Genomic DNA, 23868 nt, shown 5'->3' on the forward strand with positions numbered 1-23868 from the left:
TTCAAGAGGGCACGTTTCTGTCTTTTTTTCTGGTCGATTTGTAGGGTGGCCTGTATCCCCTGATCCCCGAACAGGGCTTTAAATCAGGAAATTGAATATTTTATTTTGCTGTGCAAGCCAACAGCTTGTGCGTCTGTAACAGGAGAATTAGGTGAGGAAATACAGATATGTTTCAGGCGAAGTCCTGAAGAATCCTAAGGGAAATATTACATATTGCACTCGCTGTGGCTCAGACCTTGGTCTGTAGCCAGCTCACCCCTGAAATGCTGTTGATTTAGTGCTCAGAATTTCCTGTCGTTGGACAAGGTGAAATGTAAGATTACCTTGGGCTGACACTTCAGAGCACACACACCTTTCTTCATCCTTTCCCAGAAAGCTAGGATGGCCACACCATTACTCTGTGGGCCCACAACCAGACAGAGCAGTCAGGCCATACCCCATGGTGTTCCGTTACAGCAGTGTTGAAGGCCATGAAAACAATGTCCTTCGCTCATCCGTTGATGTCACAGATTTTATGAAGAATTCTGTGGCCATTTTGTGGCAGTAATGTTTTTTTTTCCTAATGCTTTTCAGTTATGAGAAGTAGATTTGTACATAGTCTTACAGTTTATCGCGTTATGTTCTGTGGGTCAAAGGTGGTGAGTGAAATACAATAGCAAAGTCAACAGAATTAGTATACTGGAGATATCCTACTGCCTTCTTTCTCAGTGCCGGACTGGCACCAGTGTTGTTTTTCTGAAGTTTTGTCCTTGTTCATCGTGCGTTTACAGATTTCAGTTTTCTAAAGTCATCAGCAGAAAACATTTCTGCTTTTACTCTTGGCTTCCACAACACAATAATATATTCGGTATCTTGAGAGCCGTCTGTACCTCGCCTCCACGAAACAAAATGAAAACAACCCTTCAGCAATAACATGTCGACGCGGTAACGGGGTGATGGAAAACATTTGGGCATAACCCCGAGAAAGAGCCAAACTTATTTTTAACTTCTTGTTGGGATGAAGTGGAGAGGGATCCCAAGAACTACCGAAACAAGCACACACAAAAAACCACCAGATACTTACAAAAAGGTCAGTGTGGTGCTAGTGGTAGTCAAAGATACGCATTAGCTTGCCACAACAGTAATTCAATTTTCACGACTGCCTGATTCGTTTGGAAACACCAGAGGTTGATGTTCAAAGGCAGGTGAACGCTGTACACTTTGACCGTAAAGCGATAGCGCTGCCCGTGAAGTTTTGCAACCAAGAACAAGATGATAAACAAAGCCACGTGCTGCGAAAGTCTGTCCAGAGGGGGCGGCCGCGCAAACATTTCCGGTAACTTCGAGGGCTGATATAAATACAACTGCGCTTGCAGCGCTCCGGGATAATCACAACACAGACAGCAGGAAAGGGAGAAAAGAAAAAAAAAAAGCAGAAGAGGGAAAAAAAAAGTATTTGAATTCTAAATCTTGGACTGTTTTTTTTTTTTGTTATTGTTGTTTTCATTTCGGGGCTATTTCGACTATGCCTTTCTTAGGACAGGATTGGAGATCGCCTGGGCAGAGCTGGGTTAAAACTGACGACGGCTGGAAGAAAACCTCAGACGAGACAAATAACAATGTTGCTGAATTGGAGAGGTTAGTGAATTGTTTTTTTTTAATGGACCCCCTGAATCTCGAGAGAGGCTAAGGGTAACGCATCTGACTGAAAGTCTTGCATAGCACAAAAGAGTCGTAATCAAAATGCAATACTCTGGCTGCTCTAACTTATGAGAAAACATCGGGGGCTGGATAAACACAGGGGTTTATAGACTTCCTTGCCAAAAAAACTCCTACTAGAATGTCCCGGTTCGTCTTATTTGAACGTCGGAGTGACAACATGACTAATATCAAAGTGATGGATTTAATAACGGAAGATGTTAGGATGCATCAGGCTGTTCTACCACCGTGCTGTGTTTTAACATCCATCATTGACGGCAGCCTTGCGCCTTGTATCAGTTCTGCCAAAGCGACACTTCCAAGCTGAAGAAAACGGTTTAAGTGAACTGTTTTGATTGGTGGTATGAATATTGTGTTTCAACCTAGGTCCTAAAAGCAATAGAAACGAGCAGCGTTTGAGTGATGTTAAGCAGTCCTCAGCTGTTCCTGTTTTCCTTTCCTTGGAGTTTGGCTTCAAGTGACAATAACGCTGTAAATCGCAGAGCTCTTGTGTATTGTACGTTTAGGCAGTGTTTCGCAAAACATTAATCACCGTCCTATAAATAGTGTAGCAGATGGGATTAATAGACATCTGTTGGGTATACAGTATGTTTCAAAACAAGTGTATCCAGAAATAAAAGACTTCATGGATTAGCGATGGGAACAGGACTTTGTTAGGAAAGTGGATGCTGTCAAGAATGATATGACAGTCCTTGCCATACTTTTACACCTCTGTTTTCATACAAACTGCAATGAAGAGTCCAGCCTCTTACTGTATGCAACCTCTGTGTCGGATGAGCTGCCTTTCGAATTGCAAGTCATGCTTGGAGTGTATTGCATTTCGCATGACCAGAGTAAAAGCAAATGTTTTCCTTGGGGAAAAATAAGTGACTGGATGTGAGACATTCTCGCCTGGTTCTAATCCCAGTATTGATTTCAGTTCGGCCTTTTTTGAATGGTCTGTCATCAGCTGATGGATAAATGTTTCAGCCTTTCCTTTCAGCAAGCAAAGCGCATCATCTGACCTGTGCCATCTGTAACAGAAAGCCCGTATGACCCCTAAGATCACATGGAAGTGAATCAAAACTGAATATAGCATTTAGCCACTGAATGAATTACTGTCCTTTTAAATGCAGGTGTGCCTTTAGGCTACCTGCATGGAACTCAGCGTAAGCTAAATTGGTGAACAATTTCATTTTCTGCATGGTTTCTTCCAGTTACTGCAAAGACGAGGAATTTTACAAAGAAAACCTCTTCCTTGCTATGAATTGTGACGTGGCCGCAAAGAAGAGGAAGAAAGACCTCCTGAACAACAACACCAAGATTCCTTGTAAGTGTGGTGGTGTTGTAACATTCTTTGAGCTCTAAAACGAGAACTGTGCATATGGAATTCTGTCAGACAAGGATGTCTTTAATGGAATTTTCATTTCCCCGACAGATTTCTATCGGGATAAATGGATACATGTTCATAAAGGAAGTACAAAAGAGGTAAAGTCTCAATGCACTGAGGTATTATACAGTTTACATCTTTTAATAAGGTTGAGATTGATTGATTTTTTTTTTTTATGTCTGTTCCCAGCGCCATGGCTACTGTACTCTGGGAGAAGCCTTCAACCGGCTGGACTTTTCCAGCGCAATCATGGATTCCAGACGATTTAATTATGTGGTGAGGGTAAGTTCAGGTCCAAGACACCAGCTAATGCCCTGTATTTTGCGAATTTAGCTAGTCAGGCAATCTGATTTCATGGGGATCTCCTAGTCTAGAACAGTCTGAGGCTGCTTGGATCTTGGAACATGCAGTTTCAGTTTCAGCTCAAGTCACAGAAGACAAAAACATTTTCTCTCTCTCTCTGTGTGTCATGGAGGGGTCTTATCACCAGTCTTTAAGTAAGAGAGCCAAACCAGAGGGTCTCTTTTCAGTGGTGTGTAGACTCTTTGAGGGCTAGTCTGGAGAGCCTATACTTATCTGTACTATAATTATGTGACTGTCTGTGGAATGGGGCACGTGACTGTAAACCTACAGGACATGACTAGATGAGGTGAAGATCTTCCAGGTGACGATGTTTAGCACTGCTCTTCTCATACTGACCTGCACTGTCCTTCTGTGCAAGCTGAGCAGTTGTCTCCCAATCTCCAGCCCACAGCAGAATTCCACACTGCTTAATCAGAGAAGAATCGAGAACTTTCCTTCTTGCAAAAAAAAAAACAAACTATACTGCTTTCTAAAACAAATAGCGTGGGTCTATTTTTAAGTGGGCCTTTCTTTCTGAAGTATAGAAAGGTCATTGCGGCAGACAGAGGATCAACAAGAGGTAGTTATTCTAGCCCGTTAGCAGTCTGCACCTGCATTAACTGCTGGGCTGGGAGCTGAGAATGGTGTTTGTGAAACTGAACCAGCAAGTCAAATGATTCACAGCCTCTGTGAGTAGCAGAGGCATTCCAATCCAGTCTTCTGATTTCATTAATTCAGTCTGCCGTGCCAGGGCGTTTTGAATGCCGATGGAGGAAGTATATGATTTCTCAGTGCAGTTAGGCTGTGGGGTATCGGTAACAAGTGATTTATTTTTTTTTAAATCGAGATGCATCTAAAGAAACAACTTTGGATTAACGAAGTGTTGTATGTTCATTTAAAAGTGCCCTGTTTGCTCACAATGCAGCTAAATGAAATTGCTTATTCCAAGCACTGGTTATTATGAAAAAAGAAAAAAAAAACACCTGCCAGAGAACTGGCCTGGACGTGTTAAGGAGAGATTCTCCCACTTGTGTTGACATGCGCATCGTGACTCAGTTTGAAAACATGAAATGTCAGTGCATTTATCAAGTTCAAGGCCTGGAAAGTGAACTATTGATTGAAGAAGATATCCTGTGTATTGCCTTCTACTGAATAGAGTACTTTCTGAGACCTAATAACTTAGTCTCTAAATGTATTTGTGAGAAAGTAATATGTTGGGGGAAATTGAAAAAAATTACTAAATAAATAAAAGGTAAAGAGACTGAGAGAGCAGAAAGCAGCTGCTCCTGTTAGACTCCTTGCAGAAAAAGAATGAAGGCACTTAATTTGACTCTCAGGGGCTATTTTACAGGGGTGCTGATAATAATCACATGTCCAGAGCAGCACTGAGCGACAAGCCAAGTGGCAGAAGCACAGTTTCTCCATGATGTCACTGTGCAGGATGAAGAGTCAGGGGCTCAACAGTTACATGCCAGTCATGCCTGACTCAGACCGCTGTGCTAACACAAAGTGACCTCCTGGGAGCTATTCCTTATCACCTGACACTGGCTTCTATGCACATTCGGTCGCTGTGCCTTAAAGCACTAGCCTCATTCTTAATGGGTTCTGTGTTCGGCATAGGTTCTGCCACAAGCTTGCTTCTTCAGCATTTCCTGCATTTCCTAGAACCATTATATGTTCAGGGTTAAGCTCATATACTGGTTTCTTTTTAAGAGAGATCTCATTTGAACATATGAGTTAATAGGCAATCAGAGCATCAAAGTTGAGCATCAAAGAGTGCAAATGAGTGTTTCTTCTAAACCAGCCTCTGGTTTTTAAGATTCTCTTTTGAAATTGTATTATGTAGAAAATAAGGTTTAAGAAATCATTATGGATCTCTGGCGATAATACATTAGGTGGGATTTATGCAAATCAGAAGCAACCTCTTATAATAAATGATTAAAGCAGTAGTTTTTTTTTTTAATATGTGCTTTTGAAAGTTTTGGATCTACATAAAATCCTTTATTTTATGTTACCCTTGAATGCTTAAGCCAATTAAAAGTTTGGTTGGAAATGACTTAAAAGAAATTAATTACTACATAGTGGCTTACATTTGAGTATCAAGAATGCTCGATTTGATCTACAAATATAAGCAGTGGCAGAAAATAAAAAACTTATGTGGAAAGAATAAATACCATATTGCTATCTCCACGTAAATATTGAAAATATGCACCTCTTGGTTTTTCTATGGTAACCTAGTTTAAACAGTTTATGCTTCAGAAGCTGTCCAGACTCGGTTTTAGCTTTGAAAATAAAACCTTATTTTTGCAGGGCAGCACAGCAAGACTTAACTGATGGGAGAACAGAGCGTCTGGAAAGCTGACAGGATTATATTTATGTCTCATTCTCTAGCTGCTGGAGTTGATTGCGAAATCCCAGCTGACGTCACTGAGCGGAGTTGCTCAGAAGAACTACATGAACATTCTGGAGAAAGTCGTGCAGAAAGGTGAGAGCTGAGCTGGCTCTGGTCTCTCGGGGCTTGGCAGATAAAGCCGTTGGATGACTTAACATTAAGAAGCAGGCCCGTTAAGAGACTGGCAAAACATTGCTGGGCCACTTTCAGCTCCAAGGAATTTTATAATTGTCTTCAGTGGAAAGAATGACTGTCATTCGTGAGCAAACATGGGTCTCAATTGTAGTGTAAACTAAATGTTCCCTTAACTAAACAAAGAATAAGGTTGTTTGGAAATGGTTTTTATCCTACTTGTAGACCAGGACTGTAGAGCAGGGTTATTCTGCCAAAATGCGCAAGACACTTCGCACATTTAGTTCCATCATGTGAACAGCAAGTGTAAACATTTCTACCAAACCTAAAGGTTTAAAATGACTCGGTAGCTTCTTTAAAGTATTTTTTTTCTCCGTTAGTGCTACTGATTCCATGCTCGCGTAAATGCAGTTTAAGTATAATAACAATGACTTGCAAATTCCCGACTTGGCTGCAGTGTGGGATGTGTTTGTTTTTTCTTCAAATACTAAAAGACGCTTAGGCCAGAATTGTCAAAACTTCAGTGTACTTACTAATCAAAAGTTACAAAGCCAAGTACTTGATGGTGGGTTTTCGCTAGATGCACACAGGAATACTCTGGCAAAGCATAGGCTGCCAAGAAGTACTTGATTAATGTTATCTCTTTGACATAGTGTGAACCTCAAAAGCTGAGATGTGGAAGATTCTGACAGGAAAAAAACAAGTCAACATCAGTGTGTTCCAGTGTTGCTCTTAGCTTCCTTCACTGGTTCCCCATCTGGCACTGTTTCAAATACCTGACAAGCAGGCGCCACTTCTGCCTCGCACACTGGGCCAGCGCAGGAGATGAGCTGCGTTTTGTAAATGTTCTCAGCCGCTGGACTGGTCTCAGAACTTTCAGTGTTGTCATGAATCTACTCCTTGTGCCTGGTTATTGCACTCTCACCAATTTACTTGAAATGTCTTTATTTAAACAGCCCAGCATTTGAATTTTTCCAGCATCCCTTTGTATTTACAGTATAGCACAGTTGGCTCATATCAATTTGTTTTGGTCTCATGAGTTTGTATAATTCAGTAGTTGGGTCCAATTCTACCTAAGATAACAAGATGACGAATGTCAAGGGATAGCACAATTATTACTGTAGTGTTTGGCGTTAATGATTTGTGAGGAATAAACCAGGGAGGCAGCTGCAAGGGTGAAGATGGGGAAGAGGGAGGGATGCTAGAAAAGATGCGAGCAAAGAGGGCTCAGAAGATGAACATGTATATGTGAAAGAGCGACCTCTGTGTGAAATGGAGTGTACGGAGATTTTCTGTTCTAGGAAAAAGCTTTTCTAAAGCATGTGATGCTAACTGGATTCTGCAAAAACTTTGCTTGTAAAAAAAATTGCACAACAGTGCTGACTGGAATGATTTCTGCTACAGTGCTGGAAGATCAGCAGAACATCCGATCTATCAAGGACTTGCTGCAGACGCTGTACATGTCCCTGTGTAGCCTGGTGCAGGACATGGGCAAGTCGGTGCTTGTGGGAAACATCAACATCTGGGTCCATCGCATGGAAAACATCCTTCACTGGCAGCAGCAGCTCAACAACATACAGATTACCAGGGTGAGAGCAATGGCTAGACTAGATAATACAGCACACGCTTGAATAAATAGAAGATAATCGTACTGACTGCATCTTCATGTTTTCTGGACTTATGTGGAGGAGTGACAACTTTTTTTCTTTGGGATGGATTTACTAAATAATTTAACAGATCCAGTCAGGACCACAGAAAAAAAATGTATGGGATAATGTTTTTCTTAGCCTGCTTTAACGTCAGACCATTTTTTTTTAGTTTATTTTACAAAACGGCTGGATAACACTGCTGTTTTCTCAACCAAACCTTAAACGCCACCACTGAACATGAAACCTTTCCGTCTCGGCAGCCATCTTTGAACGGCATGACTCTGACGGACCTCCCCACGTGCCTGCAACTGAACATCATGCAGCGGCTCTCTGACGGCAGAGACTTGGTGAGCCTGGGCCAGGTGTGTCCGGAGCTGAATGTACTGAGCGAGGACCGGCTGCTGTGGAAGAAGCTGTGCCACTACCACTTTTCCGACCGCCAGGTGAGCTTGTGACGCGCGCGTTGAAACTCTAACTACACATTTCTGGAAACGGCGGTTTTATCTTGGGGTGGGGGAAAAATACATGCACTGGCTGGGATAAAGCCATCAGACGATCTTTAAAGGCTATTTAGGAACACATCTTGTGTAGTAATGTGAACAATATCTCCCCTCTCCGATTCTCTAGTTTTCTAGATAAGTCAAATATCTTAACTAATAAGATATGATCTCAAGAATGATCCTTGCTTTCTTCTGCGTGCAATGTTGCAGTCCGATGAAGTTTTTCTTTTTTTCTTCTTCTCGCCTCTAGATCCGAAAACGTTTGATAATGTCTGATAAGGGCCACCTAGACTGGAAGAAGATGTATTTCAAGCTGTCGAGGTGCTACCCCCGCAAGGAGCAGTACAGCGACACCCTGCAGTTCTGCACACACTGCCACATCCTCTTCTGGAAGGTAAAAGACAGTACCAGACTGGTGTCATGCCACTGCATACTCTTGTCGGCAGGGTCTGAGTAACCAGGACGTTCTCTTCTGCTAATCGCTTTGGCAGACAAATGTTCTGACGTCAGACCGGTGAAATCCTAAATTCACTCGTGTGTGTGTGTATACTGTGTACATATATAGTAATTTAAAGCCTATAATCTGTTATTGTTGAAGAATCTTTTTTGTGATAAATATGAAAATTTGAATTTCTTTTCAGAGTAATGTATTCTAGTATCATCCTGGTCTGATGCTGAAGCTATATTATAGTGTCCTGGAAATGCTGGAGTTTTAAGGGAACAGTCCTCCCACATAGTGTTTTAAACATACCTCGGCTTTGCCAAACTGGATGGAGATGAGTCTTAACTGTTTCGGAATATGATTCACTGACTTTATAGTTTTCAAATTTATATTTTTGGTAATTACTTCAGTGTTTTCCCAATGTGCACAGTCTCTCTCATGTCTCTGATCCTCTTTACTTGGATAGAGTGAAACCTGAGGCTGGTTATGTTGCAGAACGTTGTTCATTGCCATGGCTTGATCCGTGACCTTGTTCCTTTCTTCTGTTTTCAGGACACAAACCACCCCTGCATAGCCTACAACACGGAAAGCTGCTGCATTCCTGTCTCTCCACAGGGTTTTATCAATCTTTTCAAATACTGAGGACTCTTGTCTGCTGAGCTTTAAACACTGAATTGTACATATGTTCATACGCAGTCCGGTCTTCTGGATGTCTTGAGATGGGACTAGCCGTATAGTGACTGGTTTTGGACTCCGAAAGTGTCAAGAAGAATGTGCGGAGAATGTGTGACAAAGTGAGTCGCTGAGCTATTTTGTAAGAGGAATTTGGACATATAAAAGGCTGGACAGCTACAAAGGATTCTTCAGTGAGCTGGTTGTAATAACCTGCTTATCCATTTACATTGCACTCCTCGTATGAAAGCACAACACTATACACAATTCACAACGTGCTGTTTTGCTTTCTTGATGCAAGAATTGCAGGTGTTTTTTTTTTTGTAACTTTTATAACTATCAAGCCAGTTTAGCTTTAGCTTTAGAGTAGTTGGATTTTTTTTTTCAGTAAAAATATCTTCAAGTGGGAATTCCTACCAATATCTGAAGCTATTTTACAGCAAGAGGAAATGTAGCTAGTAAAACAAGATTATATAGCTTAATATTGGGAAAACTTGTATCTCCAGTTTTTTGGCTGTGTAATTTAAATATGGTCCACTGACATGGCAGGTTCACTAAACTGTTCTCAACAGAGCTGTAAGGTTTGGAAATAATCTAAGTTCTGACCAAATGAAAGCTCCCTCTGATCTTCACTAATGTGTTGTCAGAAACGCTAGCTGGGGTCAGTCTGGCACATTTTGCACTTTTCTTTGAACTGTGCAATAAAGACGAAGGAAAAGCTTGAAATGCGCAGATTTGTATTGGAGTACATAAGGATTTGTTTCTGAGCGTGTATATATAAAGCTATATTTTTATGTAAATGATTTTTTCACTTTTTTATACATTTGATATTTGCTTATGTTTTTTCCTGTTCCCCCTAAGGACTTGATTATATCCCCTAAGGATATAGATTTGTATTTGTGTGCTGCATTTTTGATTGCAATATTGTATTGAATAGAAACTACATCATTAAAATATTTTACACCTCTAAGAAAAGCTGCAGTGTAGGTATTGACTGAAAATGCTGGGTTTTGTCTTTGTTTTAGGTGCTTCTGAATTGTTTACTAATTGAAACAGAACAGAAACCGCAGTCATTTAAAAGCATTTTTATAGCAAGGTCTAGTGATGGGTTAAGATGGACACTAAAAGAAGAAAGCATTAGTGGGGAAAACTACTCAAATTTATTTATTAAGAAATTTCAATATACAGTATATAGTCTATTGAAAATTGGCTATGTAATATTAAGATTTAATTTTGAGACTTCATTGTGAAACAAAACTTGATTCATGAGAAGCAGTAGCATTTTCAGGAGTGCTGCAACTAGAGTTAAATCAAAGATGGTATTAAAAAAAATGCAGAAATGTGAAAATTCTAAATAGTCTTTAATGTTTAATTTTTCAGCATTCATTTTTTGTTTTTCTTCACCCAGCTTCAGATGTTTTATATAGTCCTTATGACTTGAGAGCGATTTAAAGATGATTAAAACACAGTTCAAGCAGCAGATTTTCAAAACCTGATCAGGGACACTGCTCATCGATTTGCCACGGGTGTGCCAATATCTGTAATTTTAAAATGTTTTTTTTTTTCAACGCACTGCTGCATGACGCAATTAAATATTTTTTTTAAAGCATTTTTTGTTTCTCAGAGCTGAACAGTACACTTTGGGAGGTTTTTCCCTGTTGAAAAGAAGGCTTTTCAGTGCCAGCAATGATTCTCACCTACATTGTGTCTTGTTTCACTGGCTCCTGCTGGATGAATGACCACTGTACATGTATGTGTGATGCTAGACCACCACACTTTTGCTGTGAGGTGGCAAAGTGTTTTCCTTACTAAATAAATTACTGAAACACTGCTGCATCCTAGAATTCTGCTTCTTTCATATGCATTTGTCAAAAGCTGCAGTGCACCATTTCTGCTCATACAGTAGATCAGAATGAATACGGGTGATCTGGTTCAGATTGATCAAGTCCGGGTGGGAAACCAATACTCCTCTTCGGACAAATTGCACATGTACCTTTTTTTGTCCAAGCTGGGTGATGATTGATTAATAGATTGCATGCGCTAGGCTTGGGAGTTCTCTTTGCTTAGAAGACATTCACTCAGAACAAAATATGCATACTTATAAATCCACAGTATAGTATATTGATGCAGACATCCTCTGAAATGCTTGTATGAAAGCTAAAGGGAAAGCACAATCGGGTGGTAAACGGGTTTTAAGATCTTATTGGCAATTATGAGCAGCTCATGGAGTTAATTGTCAAGGATCAGCTTTTAACCTTTCCTGGATTTTTACCACACTTCTCAATCTGTAGATTTGTCTTGAAGAGCGAGTGGTTACTATTCATGCCTGTGCACAGGGGCTTAGTCTAAAGGGTTTAGAAACAGACTTCAAAGAAATAGCCGTAATTCCATACATAAACAAGGCTAAAAAAATGCTGCTGGATCTCTTTTATACACATCACAATCCAATAAAATAATACACAACAAAATGCATCGCAAAATTGAATTTCACAAACATACCACAGAATGGTTACTAAATAAAGATGTGATATTTAAGGACATCATCAAAAAATATCTAGTACTTGTACTTAAGAGTGGGAGGGGGGAAGGAAATGACTACATTTCTGTAAGCAACGGTATTATTACATTTGTCGTGATATTGCTCACTTTAGCTACCTTCTGCCTTATGTATGTAAAAACTAGCCTGGAAACAAACCCAGAAAAACAAACACTGAAGCATCAAATCAGTAGCCCATCCGTTTTCTGTAACTGCTTCATTCCTAGAGGGTGAAAGTGAGCTTGGACCCCACCTAGTGGTCACACAGCCTAGCTAGGCAGGATACACACGCACACGAGAAATCAATTAGAGATGCAAGTTAACAAACGCCACCAATGGTTTTGGGTTTTGCGAAGAAACCAGAGGACCCATAGAAAAGTCACGACATTAGTTTTAGTATTGCGTCATACCAAGCAAGCACTACAAATGACAGTAAAACAAATGTCATGACTTACACACATGTTACAGTATGCCATTTGTATATGGCCCTATAAAGCATTATGCATGCGATTATAACATCTTATGTAGCAGTTATGCAGGCATCATGAAGCCAGTACGCAGCAACATTCAAATCACTGCAGCAATAAATTACTGGACACCTGAAGAAGGCTCCACAGCCGAAAGGTCGTCTCTTTTCTTTTCAGCATGGAATAAACCTTAGCCAGTTCCTTTGCAGCCTACGCATGCCGACACAGCTACCTGCTTGAAGTTCAATAAAATGCTAGGTTCAAATAAAACGCTAACCATTTTCCTTTTATCTGCTCTCTGTGATAAACCAGCTGGAATCAAACATCAAAATCCCACTTTTTGTCCGATAAGTCCAACGATTTCACTGAACTTTTTTTATGACAAATTCAAACCACTGTTGTATATATGGTTTTGCCAGAGAACACGTCACACAGACCAATGAAAATTAAAAGTTTTTGACAGGATTGCCACCCATCCAGTTTTCACTGGGATAGTCTGATCGTTTGGCTTGTGCCCAAGTGGCAGAGAGCTGTCTTTAATGGTTATGATCTATCCTATTCCGGCCTAGTGCCTGGAGACCACTTTTATAAATCCTTGGTTTCCAAAAGCCTGGATAAATGTAATCCAGATTGGCTGCATATGATTTCTTCAGGACTGTGAAGTCATTTACAGAACATTGGGGATCTTCAGCTCTGAAGGTTGAGTTCTCTTAAATGAATAGACTACTTGCTTAAATGGTCAAAGAACTTACCAAGGTTCCCAGACTTCAGAAGTCAATAATTTATGGCAGAATCTGCCTTTTACTTTGGCAAGGTTCAAATAAAGGAGATACTGCAACAAGAGGTATGACCAATTTCTTGCTCTTAGTGTCACTATTAACATTCTTGTTGACACAGTCTGGCTCAGGCGTACAATGAATATGGACACGACTTTTCTCCCCAGGGTCATGGCAATATGGTAGCACAGCGGTTACACGGTAGCACGTTCAGTATTCTCAATGCACAATCTGTGATCCGATTTAATTAATGTGCCTTAGGGCACCACAACGGATGAAAGCAGGGCTTCCACTGTCTTTCTGAATCTCATGCAGTCCTGGGTGGTTGTTTGAGCTTTTTTATTTGCCAGTTGAACTAAAGGATGAGAAGAATGAGGAATAATACAGAACTTGGAAATGAACATGCAGACATTAATTTACTGAACATTTATTTTTTGCTTTGTTCAGGGACTGTATATAGAAATGGACTTAGAAGCAGCAGTAAAATACTAGATGCAAATTTAAAACGCACAATCCAGCTTCCAGCCTGTTACAGGTGTCTTTACAGGCGTGAGATGTTACAAAACACAACAAAACAATTCAAGTTGACAACAAGCTCTCTTCAGCACTGCACAGGTGGGAATGGTGGTTTCACTGCCAACAGTAGGGTTCAAGCTTGATAAGGGGTCTCAGTCCACATTGTGGCTCATCATGTCAAACAGCTTAAAGCTGGGGTTTCAGAAAATCAGAATATTCACAAATCAGAGGAGGGCTTTGCTTCTATTCCTCTTTAGTCCCTCTGTCATTGGTAGTTGCAATGGGAATAATCCTGATTAGTATTACTCTGCCTTGATCGCCCCACACAAATTTGACAATGTGGAGTAGCCAATCGGACCTATGTTTTATGTTTTTGAAGCATCAATCAAAAATCCCAAATGACTGTGGAGACCATGTAAACTCCACACATATAGACTTCCCAAGTTGGACTTGAACCCAGGACCCTGCAGCTGTGAGACAGGAGAGCTGACCTACTGTACAGTACCATGCCATCCATAGATCTGCCCAGAGGCTTGGTGCTCAAGACATTGCCTTCTGAGGCTATCAGAAATGTTCGGTACTACATCACCGACAGTGAGTGTGTGAGGGAGCAGGGCTACCAGGAGCAGAAAAAGATGGATCACAGCTGGCAAAGTGGCACAAACTCTGGATCCATTGCTTTGCTTTGCTTTTCCACAGTGGAGCTGGGTGGCCGAGGAGGCGGGAGATGGTAGAGCCCACAAAACACATTCTGCTCAAGAAGGAGCTTCACGGTGCCCAGATTCAAGCGGCGCCCCTGTGGGTTAATCAGCAGGGGTGAAACATAAAGCTTCAAGCACAGTTCGTTCAGAACTGCGCCAGGCTGGAAGCCAGCACTCAGCACAGCGCATATTCGGGAATCAGCTTGGCAACACAAGCACTGAACTGAGGTAGAACAGCGGAGCTCTATAGTCCTCGTTAACTTGAGATGCTCAGTGCAGAGCTAGGGGAATGCTTCTCAGCTGCTGCATGAAGAAACTACCGTTCAATTAAATCATTGTTAGTGACTGGTAATCACTATAGGTTAAGAGACGTTTAACAATGTATAGATTTTATTTCTTTTTTAATCCTTCTATCCCTCGGCTTAAATAACGCTGACGCCTGTATTAAAATGGTAATATTATTCATTTTTGGCCCTTGTATGCAGCCTTTCCAAAATTAATTGTTGCATTTTGGCCAAGTAAACAGTAAACAAAACAGATTCTTAAGTGTTGCAACTTTCAAAGCAAGTGTTTTTACACAATTATTACAGAACAAAACATTTTGAACACCTTACTTAGCCTTGCAATGCATAAACATGCCTAATGCAATAGAGCCATGTCCACAATTGTACAATACTTGTACATTACTTCATCGCAAGTGTTAAATTAATAAAGTACTTTTTAAATAAATATTAGAATTGGCTACAACAGTTTCAGCAACTAACAGTGGGATTATAATAAAGACTATCAAATCCATCATTAACAAACATGAATTCCTCATGCATTCTTTTTTTTTTAGAAAACATACAGGCAGAATATGAACTACAGAATTTAATGGGCAACTTACAATGGTAAACAACATAATGCCATTTGATCTTACAGATTTGCTCCCAAAACTAATTTTAGTTTTGTTCACTTAGCTTTTCACATGAGACTTTTCATGCAGTGATTCTAGGACATATTTGTGGTGGCAGAAATATCTGAAACACTAAATAACAGAAATACCAAGCATCTGACAAGTTGCAATGGATTTCTATCAACCCCAAATAGGGATACACATATTCCAAGTGAGTCTGGTTAATTAACTGTTTAATGCAATATTCTCTGTGTGTGCGAGTTTGTTCTTTGTCTCCTAGATTTAAACAGCGAACCTGTACTTTGAAAATTACATATTTTTTTTATTTTACTTGGACATTCATTGTTCACGTTACTTTGCCTCCTCCAAGTGAAGGTGTTCACTTGAGATTTTGGGAACAAAAAAACCAAGCAGAAGAAGGCTTTAAAAAGCCCAAAAGAGCGATCACGTTTCAGAGACTACCAAGAAAGCACTATCGCAATCAGACTTTCTCTCAGGTGGCCTGATTGCTTGTGCTGCACCGAACTTCACAAGTAAACTGTCCTGCTTTTGATGTCAGCTGATCACCGATGTGGGCAGGTGCATAGAGATGAATGGAAGACAGGCTCTCCCCCTCTGTGGGGTGCTGTGGGCATGACCACATGCTGCTCGGCATAACCAGGCCAGTTTACTCGTTTCCGACGGGCCTCTGGTCTCTCACTCCCAGCGCAGTGACCCCTCGCCGGGCTCAGGTCACACGGGCCAGACCGCCGCCGTCTCTGCTCAAGCTCCTGATCGCCCACTCCAAGGCCTCGTGGCCCTGCAGTCAGAGTAAAGAGCGGCGTTACCGCGTTGTCTGTGCGGAGGCTCGCCGCACACCTGGAGGTGAAGTACACCCAGCCTCCAGGGCCTCTCACACCCCCTTCGCTGTGCTCTACGTTTCGTCTTCTGGGTTTTCTGCATTTTCGACCAGCGTTGGAAATATTTCTTTACACGCGTAACAAAAACGTCACTGGGCCCGTTGCTGCCGTCAAAGCTCCTGAACTCCTGACGTGAACAAAGTCAGGTACAGCTGGCAATGTAGCGCTCAGCACACACCACAGATCAGGGAGAGACAACGGCCAAGAGCCACGACAAGGAAGACACAAAAACCCAATGGAAGGCGCAGCGATGGATCTCCCCAGTTTCCAGTTCTCCCATCTGGGAATCTGCAGCGCCAGCGGGGACGTCGCTGTGGGCACTGGTGGACAGCACAGACAGGAAGGACCTGGCAGCCCCTGAGAAAAGGGGGGTCTGCGGTGAGGGGGGGTGGGATCACGGATAGCCATCAAGGTCCTGTCTCCAGAAACAATCTGGCAGTCTGTATTGACGATGATCACCAGAGGCCCAGAGGCTTAGAGATCAGAAGGCCAGAACTAGGGCAACGATTACTGTTTACATAGACGATGGCACAGATGAGCAGAGGGGTCCAGCAGGCCCTGGCTCTACCCCACCGATGGCTAACTCCCACATATGGGAGACTTTTTGTAGCAATTTTGGCTCATTCACGAACCAAGGGGACTGGTTGAGCCAAAATGGCTACTTTCTACAGAAGCCTTCCAGGGACATTTCAGCTGCATATTCCGCTCAGGAATTAAGACTCCCCCACTGCATCCTCTAGGGGACAACAGGATACAATCTCTCCCTTCAGCTGTGCTTCAGACAAACTCATCAGTACGAACACTGGCCACTTTTAAGTGGTGGGGTTCACATTTTGATTTGGGGGCACAGTTACCACCGTTTTCAACACAAAACAATAAACACCAAAAACTCATGTTTTATATACAGTGGCTCCATTGAGTATTTCTACTCCAGAGATAAGAATAGGTATTTATTAAATAATAGCAAAGCAGGAAACTCCAACATGTATATTAAAGATACTATGGACAAGAGACAATTGCTATTTTGTGAACTGCAAATAAAGTGTATACAGAAAAAACATCAGAGCTAAATTAGGTCCTGTCCGTATTTGTACTCCTGATATACTGTACAAACCTACAGGAGCCATTGTACATGTTAATAAATTAAACATTCGTAAACATGAACATATCGACCCTGAAAACAACTTAAAATATTATGGTAATGTTAGGGTTTTAAGGCAAAATGTTGACAAACAAAATGAAATGCCAAAGTTACGAACACAATGGAGTGTGCTTTTCCCTTTGGCATTTTCAATTACTCAAATTATAAAATGATATTAAAGCTACAATAAAAGCTGTATGTAAATGATGGAAAGCAACAGAAATTTTTGACAGGCTTCATAATCAACAGGCAATATGGCACACTGATTTTCAAAGAAAAGGTTTAATGTGTGGGAGGTTTCTGGATGATGTATTTTTGTATTAAGGCTCTGCACGTAGCACTTGTGCCAAATATTCCAAACTTTTCTACAGTACATGATAAGTTCACCTGCTGTAACAGCTCGACAGAGATGCCAAAGCCTAGTCAAAGATTAGAATTGAATCCAATTTTAAAGAATGCAACAACAAAATACTTCACTCACATATACAGTGTCATACAAAAGTATTAGGACTGAAAAATCAAAAGTGTTATTTCTAAATATGAATCTTTTGGGAAAGATTTAGTGCTATCTTGCTGGGATGCATATATGCACATTGAAAATATATTAATACAAGCACTTACTATTTATGACCTAGATGGGCAAAATGCTCCCTCTCATTTAGAACCATTCCAATTATTAATTATGTAAACTTCACCAGTTTGTGCACCCAAGAACACGTCCACACTGCATAACTGATCTTTCAAATGTTCTACGAAATCCTTCTCTAACCTCCTCAGGATGAAGTACTACACAGTAGTTACTAGGGTTTAATGCATCCAAACATGACTTAAGCAGTTATGGTTTGTACATTACACTGCACAGTGTGATTTGACACAAATTCCTTATATAGGCTATTTCTGCTTTCAAGTGTCACTGTTATTGACAAACGCAGAGATTACCGTGTTTGAACAAGTTATTTCTCCATTTATCAAAAATCATAAGGAAACTATGAAAGTATCCTTATCATAAGGAGAGTTTTATTTACATAAGGACATAAGAAAGGTGGCAAACGAGGGGAGGCCATTTGGCAGAGCAAGTTCCTTCTGGAAGGAATTCCCATAAATCTCACCCACCCATTTCCTGAAAGAAATCAGGACATCAGTTCCTTGACTTCAGCACCACTGTTGGGCACTTTGATCCACAATCAGTTCTGAGCTCCTTTAGATACTTGTTCTGGAAGCTGGAATGAGCAAGTGTAAACCCCCTGCAGTTTGGGATATCGGGAGAATAAACCCCAAATGATAATCAGTATTTTAGTGTCTTAAGTGCATATTTGCTATTAAATCTGCATGTCAACTGCACTTTACAAGACAGTTTTAAGATACCTAATATACCTAGTAGAAATGTGCAGCATGGACAGAGTCTGAAACTCCAATTTTACGGGTTGATTATTTGATTATTTGATTATTTCATAAAATGCAAAGGAAAGATTTCTGCTTTCATTGTCAAAGCTGTCTTTCCGTTAAAGGCACATTTGTGGAATGAAAGACGACAATTTCAGACGCTACTTCTTAGGTCAGTGTGGTGGCACTGCAGAGAAGTTCTAACACAGAAAAGACAGCAGAAGTTCAGAGACTGAACTGCCCGGCTGATAAAATAAGGAGGCTGGAATGAGAAAATTCCCTGTGAAAGCAAATGCCATATTGCCACCCATGATGAAATGCATCCTTCATGCAAACACTCACTGGACGGTCACACAGAAACAAGTGAACAGTAGTTACCGATCTCTAGCACAGGCTGCAGAAGGGAACACTTTCCCTTTCAGAATTTTGAATGATCCACTCAATAGCATCCCAACCCTGAAGTAACACATAAAAAACGCAGCACACCACATATCATATCAATACAGCCCCCATCCCCAGCAAGCAAACCTGTCCCTCACACTCCGTAGAGATAATCCTCCACAGAAAAATGCAAAACAAAAGCACAAAAATCGGTTTCTAACCTAGAGTCAAAAGAAACTGCTTGATCTCTTACGTATTACTGAATAAAACAAAGCTATAAAATACATGAAAATCACTTTAATTATTTGTGGAAGGTTATCAGTTTTGTATGAAATGGAAAAAGATTTTGATTAGACATTAGTAAAAACTGAGAATTTAAATATATGTCTCGTTAAGTTATTTCTCTATCAATTTATCCACAGTCTGCTTATCCCTTCCTCCACACTAAAAATAAGTCTTCTGCTTTTACTTCCAATAATGGCCCAAACAAATAATATTTACAAAAGCAAACCAGCAAATATTTAAAATTTTAATCCTGTTTTTTGGAAGCATGAACTAGTGCAATATGCATGAGTTCTCAGGACATGGAACTGTTGCACAGTCACTGCATGCCTGTCATTTAATGTGTTGGATGTACCAGGTTGTCTCAGTAAACAGGGGTAAACTTGTTCAGGGGTGTGTACAGTCGCAGGTTCTCTACCTTTCGAGCATTAGCAGATATCTTAAGAGCCATCAGGCCTTCCAGGTAGCTGCTGAGGCTGACTCCCTTGACTGTGATGATTGCTTCTTGGGTCAAAACAGTGCTAAAAGGAAAGAATATGGAAAAAAAAGCATCAGAATTTTACATATTCCAGAAATTACATGCCTGTCATACGTTAAGTCTGATCTAAAGCCACATTTTGTTTTCTGTTTTTAACCAAATAGTAGTAACAATATTAATGGTACTTTTTTTTGCTGATGAATGATAAAGAAACTCAAAACAACTGTGTAACAGCACATGCATGTTATGCAAATGAAGCAAAAGGAGTGAAAAGGCCACAGCAAACTGACTTGCTGGGACCCTGAGACGCCTTAAATTAGACATGAAAGCATTTGGAAAGTACTGACAGTCACAGAGTCTCTAAAGGATCTGGGCAGCGGTGCTGCAGATGAGAAAACTCGATTGCCCACTGTGTAGAACATGGTCTCTGACCACGCAAAAGAAGGACTGAACCTTAATCAGGCCTTAGCTTCACTATACTCATGCTACTGTATATATAAATAAACTATGGTGAGATGGGATTATGGGAAACACTGTGTTTGGATAAACTTCCTCTGCACATTATTTACAACTTCTAAACCATGTAGAGAAGCAATAAAAATGCAAACATTAGAATACTGTATATAGTTAAAAAAGTATATAATTTAAACTAGGAACAATTGCAAATGAGTGGAGGCCACTTGGTCCATCTAGTCCATCTGTATGGTACCTTAGTTAGTGATTAATTGTTTCAAAGACCTAATCCAGCCTTTTCTTGAAAAACGCTTGTGTGTCAGCTCCTATATGACACTATAAAATTGTACAGTGCCCTAGAAAGATCTCATTTAGCGTTCTGTATTCACTTCTACTCACCTTGTAACAAAAAAGATATTGCTACTCTGGCCCCAGTTGAGAGAAGAGGCAACAGATACTGTACATTCCTGTGCTCAAACTGAGAACAGAAGGCACTTTTCTACACAAAGGGTGGTGGGGGTGTGGAACAAGAGGTGTCCCCATGGTGTTGATGCCGATACGCTGGCTCATTTCAAGAAGCAGTGAGACAGGATCTGTGGTTACGAAGGATAATAGACCTACCTGTGTATGAGACAACTGGCCTCCTCTCTCCTATAACCTTCCAGGGGATTAAGAAAAAATAAATCTTACAAGCACTTTTACTTACATTCCTGGGTTTTCCGGGTGGGGCGTGTACACTAATCTTTCATCGACTGATACTAGATTTGTCAGTGTTATCTGTGAAGAGATGACATCGGTGTTAAATTTCTCTATTTTCTGCAAGTTTAGATAAAGCAAATACAGAACTGTCCTTATGCCTTATCTGGATAGGTGTATTGTGTTAAATTAAATCTCCCAAGTTCCAGAGTTCTGAGAAGAGAAATCCCATTATAAACAGAGAGAATGTAGCAGTAGCTGTGAAATCTGGTTATCATTCTAAACATAATTAACATAACATTTTGTACTATTTATACACTGTAACAGACTTAGTGTACAGTATTTTATTCACTAGCTTGTGGATCTTACTCATCTAAATATATATTGTAACGCAATGGGGGCTCAGGCGGGCGCCCTTGCCGCATCTGGTCGGCCCCATCCCGACTGGAGGCTCGAACCCAGGACTTCCGCGTCTCTCTGCAGCGACCTAGCCCCGGGAGCTAAACTGGGCATGGTAAACTTTAGCTCCCGGGGCTGGGTCGCTGCAGAGAGACGCGGAAGTCCCGGGTTCGAGCCTCCAGTCGGGATGGGGCCGACCAGATGCGGCAAGGGCGCCCGCCTGAGCCCCCGTTGCGTTACAATATTTTTAGATAAACACCTGAATTCTGATGTCAGGCGTGGTTTATAAATCAGATTAATTCTGCTCTGTAAGCACATATATTATTCTGAAAGAAGGTTGCGACAAACAAACCCACTAACATTTGTCGAGCAGAGCTCCATTTTCTTTTCATCAGGATCTACAATGGAGTGCTCCTTGACGTAGGTGAGAGTCCGGCTCGTGCCCAGAATCTGAAAAAGGAAGTACAGTAGGTACTACCATACTGAACCCACACCACAGAAAGCCAGGAATCACAGTCACATTCAGAGCTGTGAAGAGCTCATATCATTAACACACAGTGAAGCAGACAGAGTTGGAATCATACTGGTAAAGGCAAGGAGGGCAACTTTCAGTGCTGGTAAAAGATCAGTTATTCAAACTACACTTTTTTTAAAAAATATCCGTTATTTAGATAATTTTCAAATATTTTTTTGTTTTTTTAATTTTAATTGCATGCTACTATAGACCACAAAAAAAATTAGGAGAAAGCTGGGAGAGGTACAGTACTGCTCTGACGATGGCCGGCAGTCCCCACTCTGTGCTGAGGAGGCGGTGGCTGTGGAGCCTGCCGTGCGTGTCCAGGTTTCTGTCCAGCACGTCCACGCCCACGACGCTGGGGTTCATGGGATTGGGGTACTTCCTCATGGCCGCCTTAATCACCGTCTCCCAGGGATAGCTGGAAAAGCACACATTGTCAAGTTCTTCTGCGCGCCTAGTTCTAGTTAAAATAAATAGCACAAGAAGGCGACACTGACGCCGGCGGCATGGGATATTCTTCAGAACTGTTATTTTCTCTTTTGTGTCACTGTATCTTTTTTTATTTAAAGGTGTCCCAGAGCTCTCTGGGAAGTAACGACATCAAATTACAGTATGACGGTCATTTTGAGGGATGGGGCGTGATGTCCAGAATCCTGCCGATGTCTATACACCTGAGAGTCGGTTACAAATTGATTTGTGAGTCACCTCTATGAAGACAAAGGGGATTCAGGAATCAAAGTGCATCTTAGTGCTCTAAGAGGTATAAACACTGGCAGGACTTTGTATATCATGCCCCGTCACTCAAAAGTGCCGTCATGCAGTCATAATTGCGATCAATAAAATAAACATCGAAAAAATTAAATGGTTCTGAATAACGTCAAATAAAGATTGATTAAATCTTTGGCCCCGGCGGCTCATTTGCAGTGAAATGCCTTTGCAAAAAATGTACTTCTATTTCAAAATGCTGCATGAAACGCAGTTGTGAACGTGGACGTGAACACCTGTTCCCAGCTTCCCAAAGGGAGGACGTCTCTGGGGTTTCGTGGGAAGTCCTGAAATCAACATGCCTGCCGTATATATACAGAACTGTTCTGGATAGATTTGCAAAATGTTATTGTTCAACATTTAAAGGTAAATGTTAAATGGAAAGATTTTGATATTATTTCATATTTTGTTAGATCTGATTTGGATAAAGGATATGTTTTTTTATTCATCTGTTAATTATTTTGGCTAAATACTTCATCCACAGAAGTAAATGGTCTGATACTGCTCCCTCTATGCATGCGTTTAAAGTTGAATTCCTTTTTGTTATTTAAATTATATTAGAAATTTAAAGAACCAAAATTCAAGACATACAATTGAAATATGTAAAGTTTTTACAATTGTGAATTCCTCTGGCTGTAAAGTGTCTATTTCTGTATCTATTTCAGTATTGTCTTCTTTTCTGTATTTGTTGAGTAACACATTGAGTCATCGCCTGGCGATCTGCTTAACCCCTGAAAAACGAGTCTATTTTAGCCGCTGGGATTCCCCCCAAAATGACCATTTGCAATTGCATTTCATATACTGTAGAATCCCTGTGTAAAAAACCACTGACACGCTAAGGATATAGTCAATCGCTTCCCGTGGTATTTTTATATTCAGTAGGATAACGCCCAAGGTTCGACAAACACATCAACGTAACGCAGTTATCTTATTTTTTTAAGAGAACTGCGCACGCCGATGATACACGTTTCCTCTTTTTTTCTTTTTGTTTCTGAGGACGAAGCTCTTCGCATCAAGCAAGGTACCGTAACGCTGTCAGTCGGCTCACGCAAGTCATGTCAAAATGACAGCGCACATACCTGAAGACGTGTTCTGAGCTCCAGATCTTCATCCTGCATCTGTGACCGATCCCAACCCCCGCCTCCCCCCTCCCCAAATTATCGGCACGTCCTGTACATTTTGGAAATTAATTAAAAAAAAACCTCCAGGCAAAACCCCTTTTCAGCGAACTGGCCCCTCCCTGAGCACAGCAGAGGAGGCCGCCGGTGTGGCCGCGGCGCCGCAGGCTCGCTAGTCGGCGGATCAGCTGATCAGCCTGCGACTCTAGCCGGGGTGGATGTGCAAGCGTACAGGGCCTGATGCGGTTTCACCGACTCCCGTCAACTCG

At 41.1% G+C, this 23868-nt stretch overlaps 2 protein-coding genes across 3 annotated transcripts; one reads left to right on the forward strand and one right to left on the reverse strand.

The window, feature by feature from the left end:
* Positions 1–1405: 1405 nt before the first annotated feature.
* On the forward strand, positions 1406–11032 carry fbxo32 (F-box protein 32). Its single transcript, XM_006635986.3, has 9 exons — positions 1406–1617; positions 2895–3007; positions 3116–3165; positions 3257–3349; positions 5801–5894; positions 7338–7522; positions 7843–8025; positions 8333–8476; positions 9077–11032. Exons 1-9 carry the CDS (start codon positions 1505–1507, stop codon positions 9164–9166), a joined length of 1065 nt encoding a protein of 354 aa, XP_006636049.1. The 5' UTR covers positions 1406–1504; the 3' UTR covers positions 9167–11032.
* A 2354-nt stretch (positions 11033–13386) lies between these two features.
* On the reverse strand, positions 13387–23723 carry prelid3a (PRELI domain containing 3A). 2 transcript variants are annotated; one of them, XM_015357926.2, is made up of 7 exons: positions 23561–23723; positions 21966–22134; positions 21560–21649; positions 20811–20881; positions 19592–19694; positions 18889–18966; positions 13387–15886 (listed from the first exon to the last, which is right to left on the reverse strand). In XM_015357926.2, the coding sequence occupies exons 1-6, from the start codon at positions 23590–23592 to the stop codon at positions 18895–18897; spliced, it is 537 nt and encodes a 178-aa protein (XP_015213412.1). In that variant the 5' UTR covers positions 23593–23723; the 3' UTR covers positions 13387–15886; positions 18889–18894. The 2 variants fall into 2 exon arrangements, with proteins under 2 accessions (XP_015213412.1, XP_006636178.1); XM_006636115.3 differs by lacking the exon at positions 18889–18966.
* Positions 23724–23868: the final 145 nt, after the last annotated feature.

This window comes from Lepisosteus oculatus, chromosome 10 (genome assembly GCF_040954835.1).
Source record: "Lepisosteus oculatus isolate fLepOcu1 chromosome 10, fLepOcu1.hap2, whole genome shotgun sequence".
NCBI classification, from domain to species: Eukaryota; Metazoa; Chordata; class Actinopteri; order Semionotiformes; family Lepisosteidae; genus Lepisosteus; species Lepisosteus oculatus.

Coding starts and splice junctions, on each gene's coding strand:
- fbxo32 (XM_006635986.3), top strand. CDS start 1,505: ATGCCTTTCTTAGGACAGGATTGGAGATCGCCTGGGCAGAGCTGGGTT. Junction 1,618..2,894: donor AATGTTGCTGAATTGGAGAG/GTTAGTGAATTG, acceptor GGTTTCTTCCAG/TTACTGCAAAGACGAGGAAT. Junction 3,166..3,256: donor ATAAAGGAAGTACAAAAGAG/GTAAAGTCTCAA, acceptor GTCTGTTCCCAG/CGCCATGGCTACTGTACTCT.
- prelid3a (XM_006636115.3), bottom strand. CDS start 23,592: ATGAAGATCTGGAGCTCAGAACACGTCTTCAG. Junction 22,135..23,560: donor AGCTCAGAACACGTCTTCAG/GTATGTGCGCTG, acceptor GTGCTTTTCCAG/CTATCCCTGGGAGACGGTGA. Junction 20,882..21,559: donor TGGAGCTCTGCTCGACAAAT/GTTAGTGGGTTT, acceptor ATCTCTTCACAG/ATAACACTGACAAATCTAGT.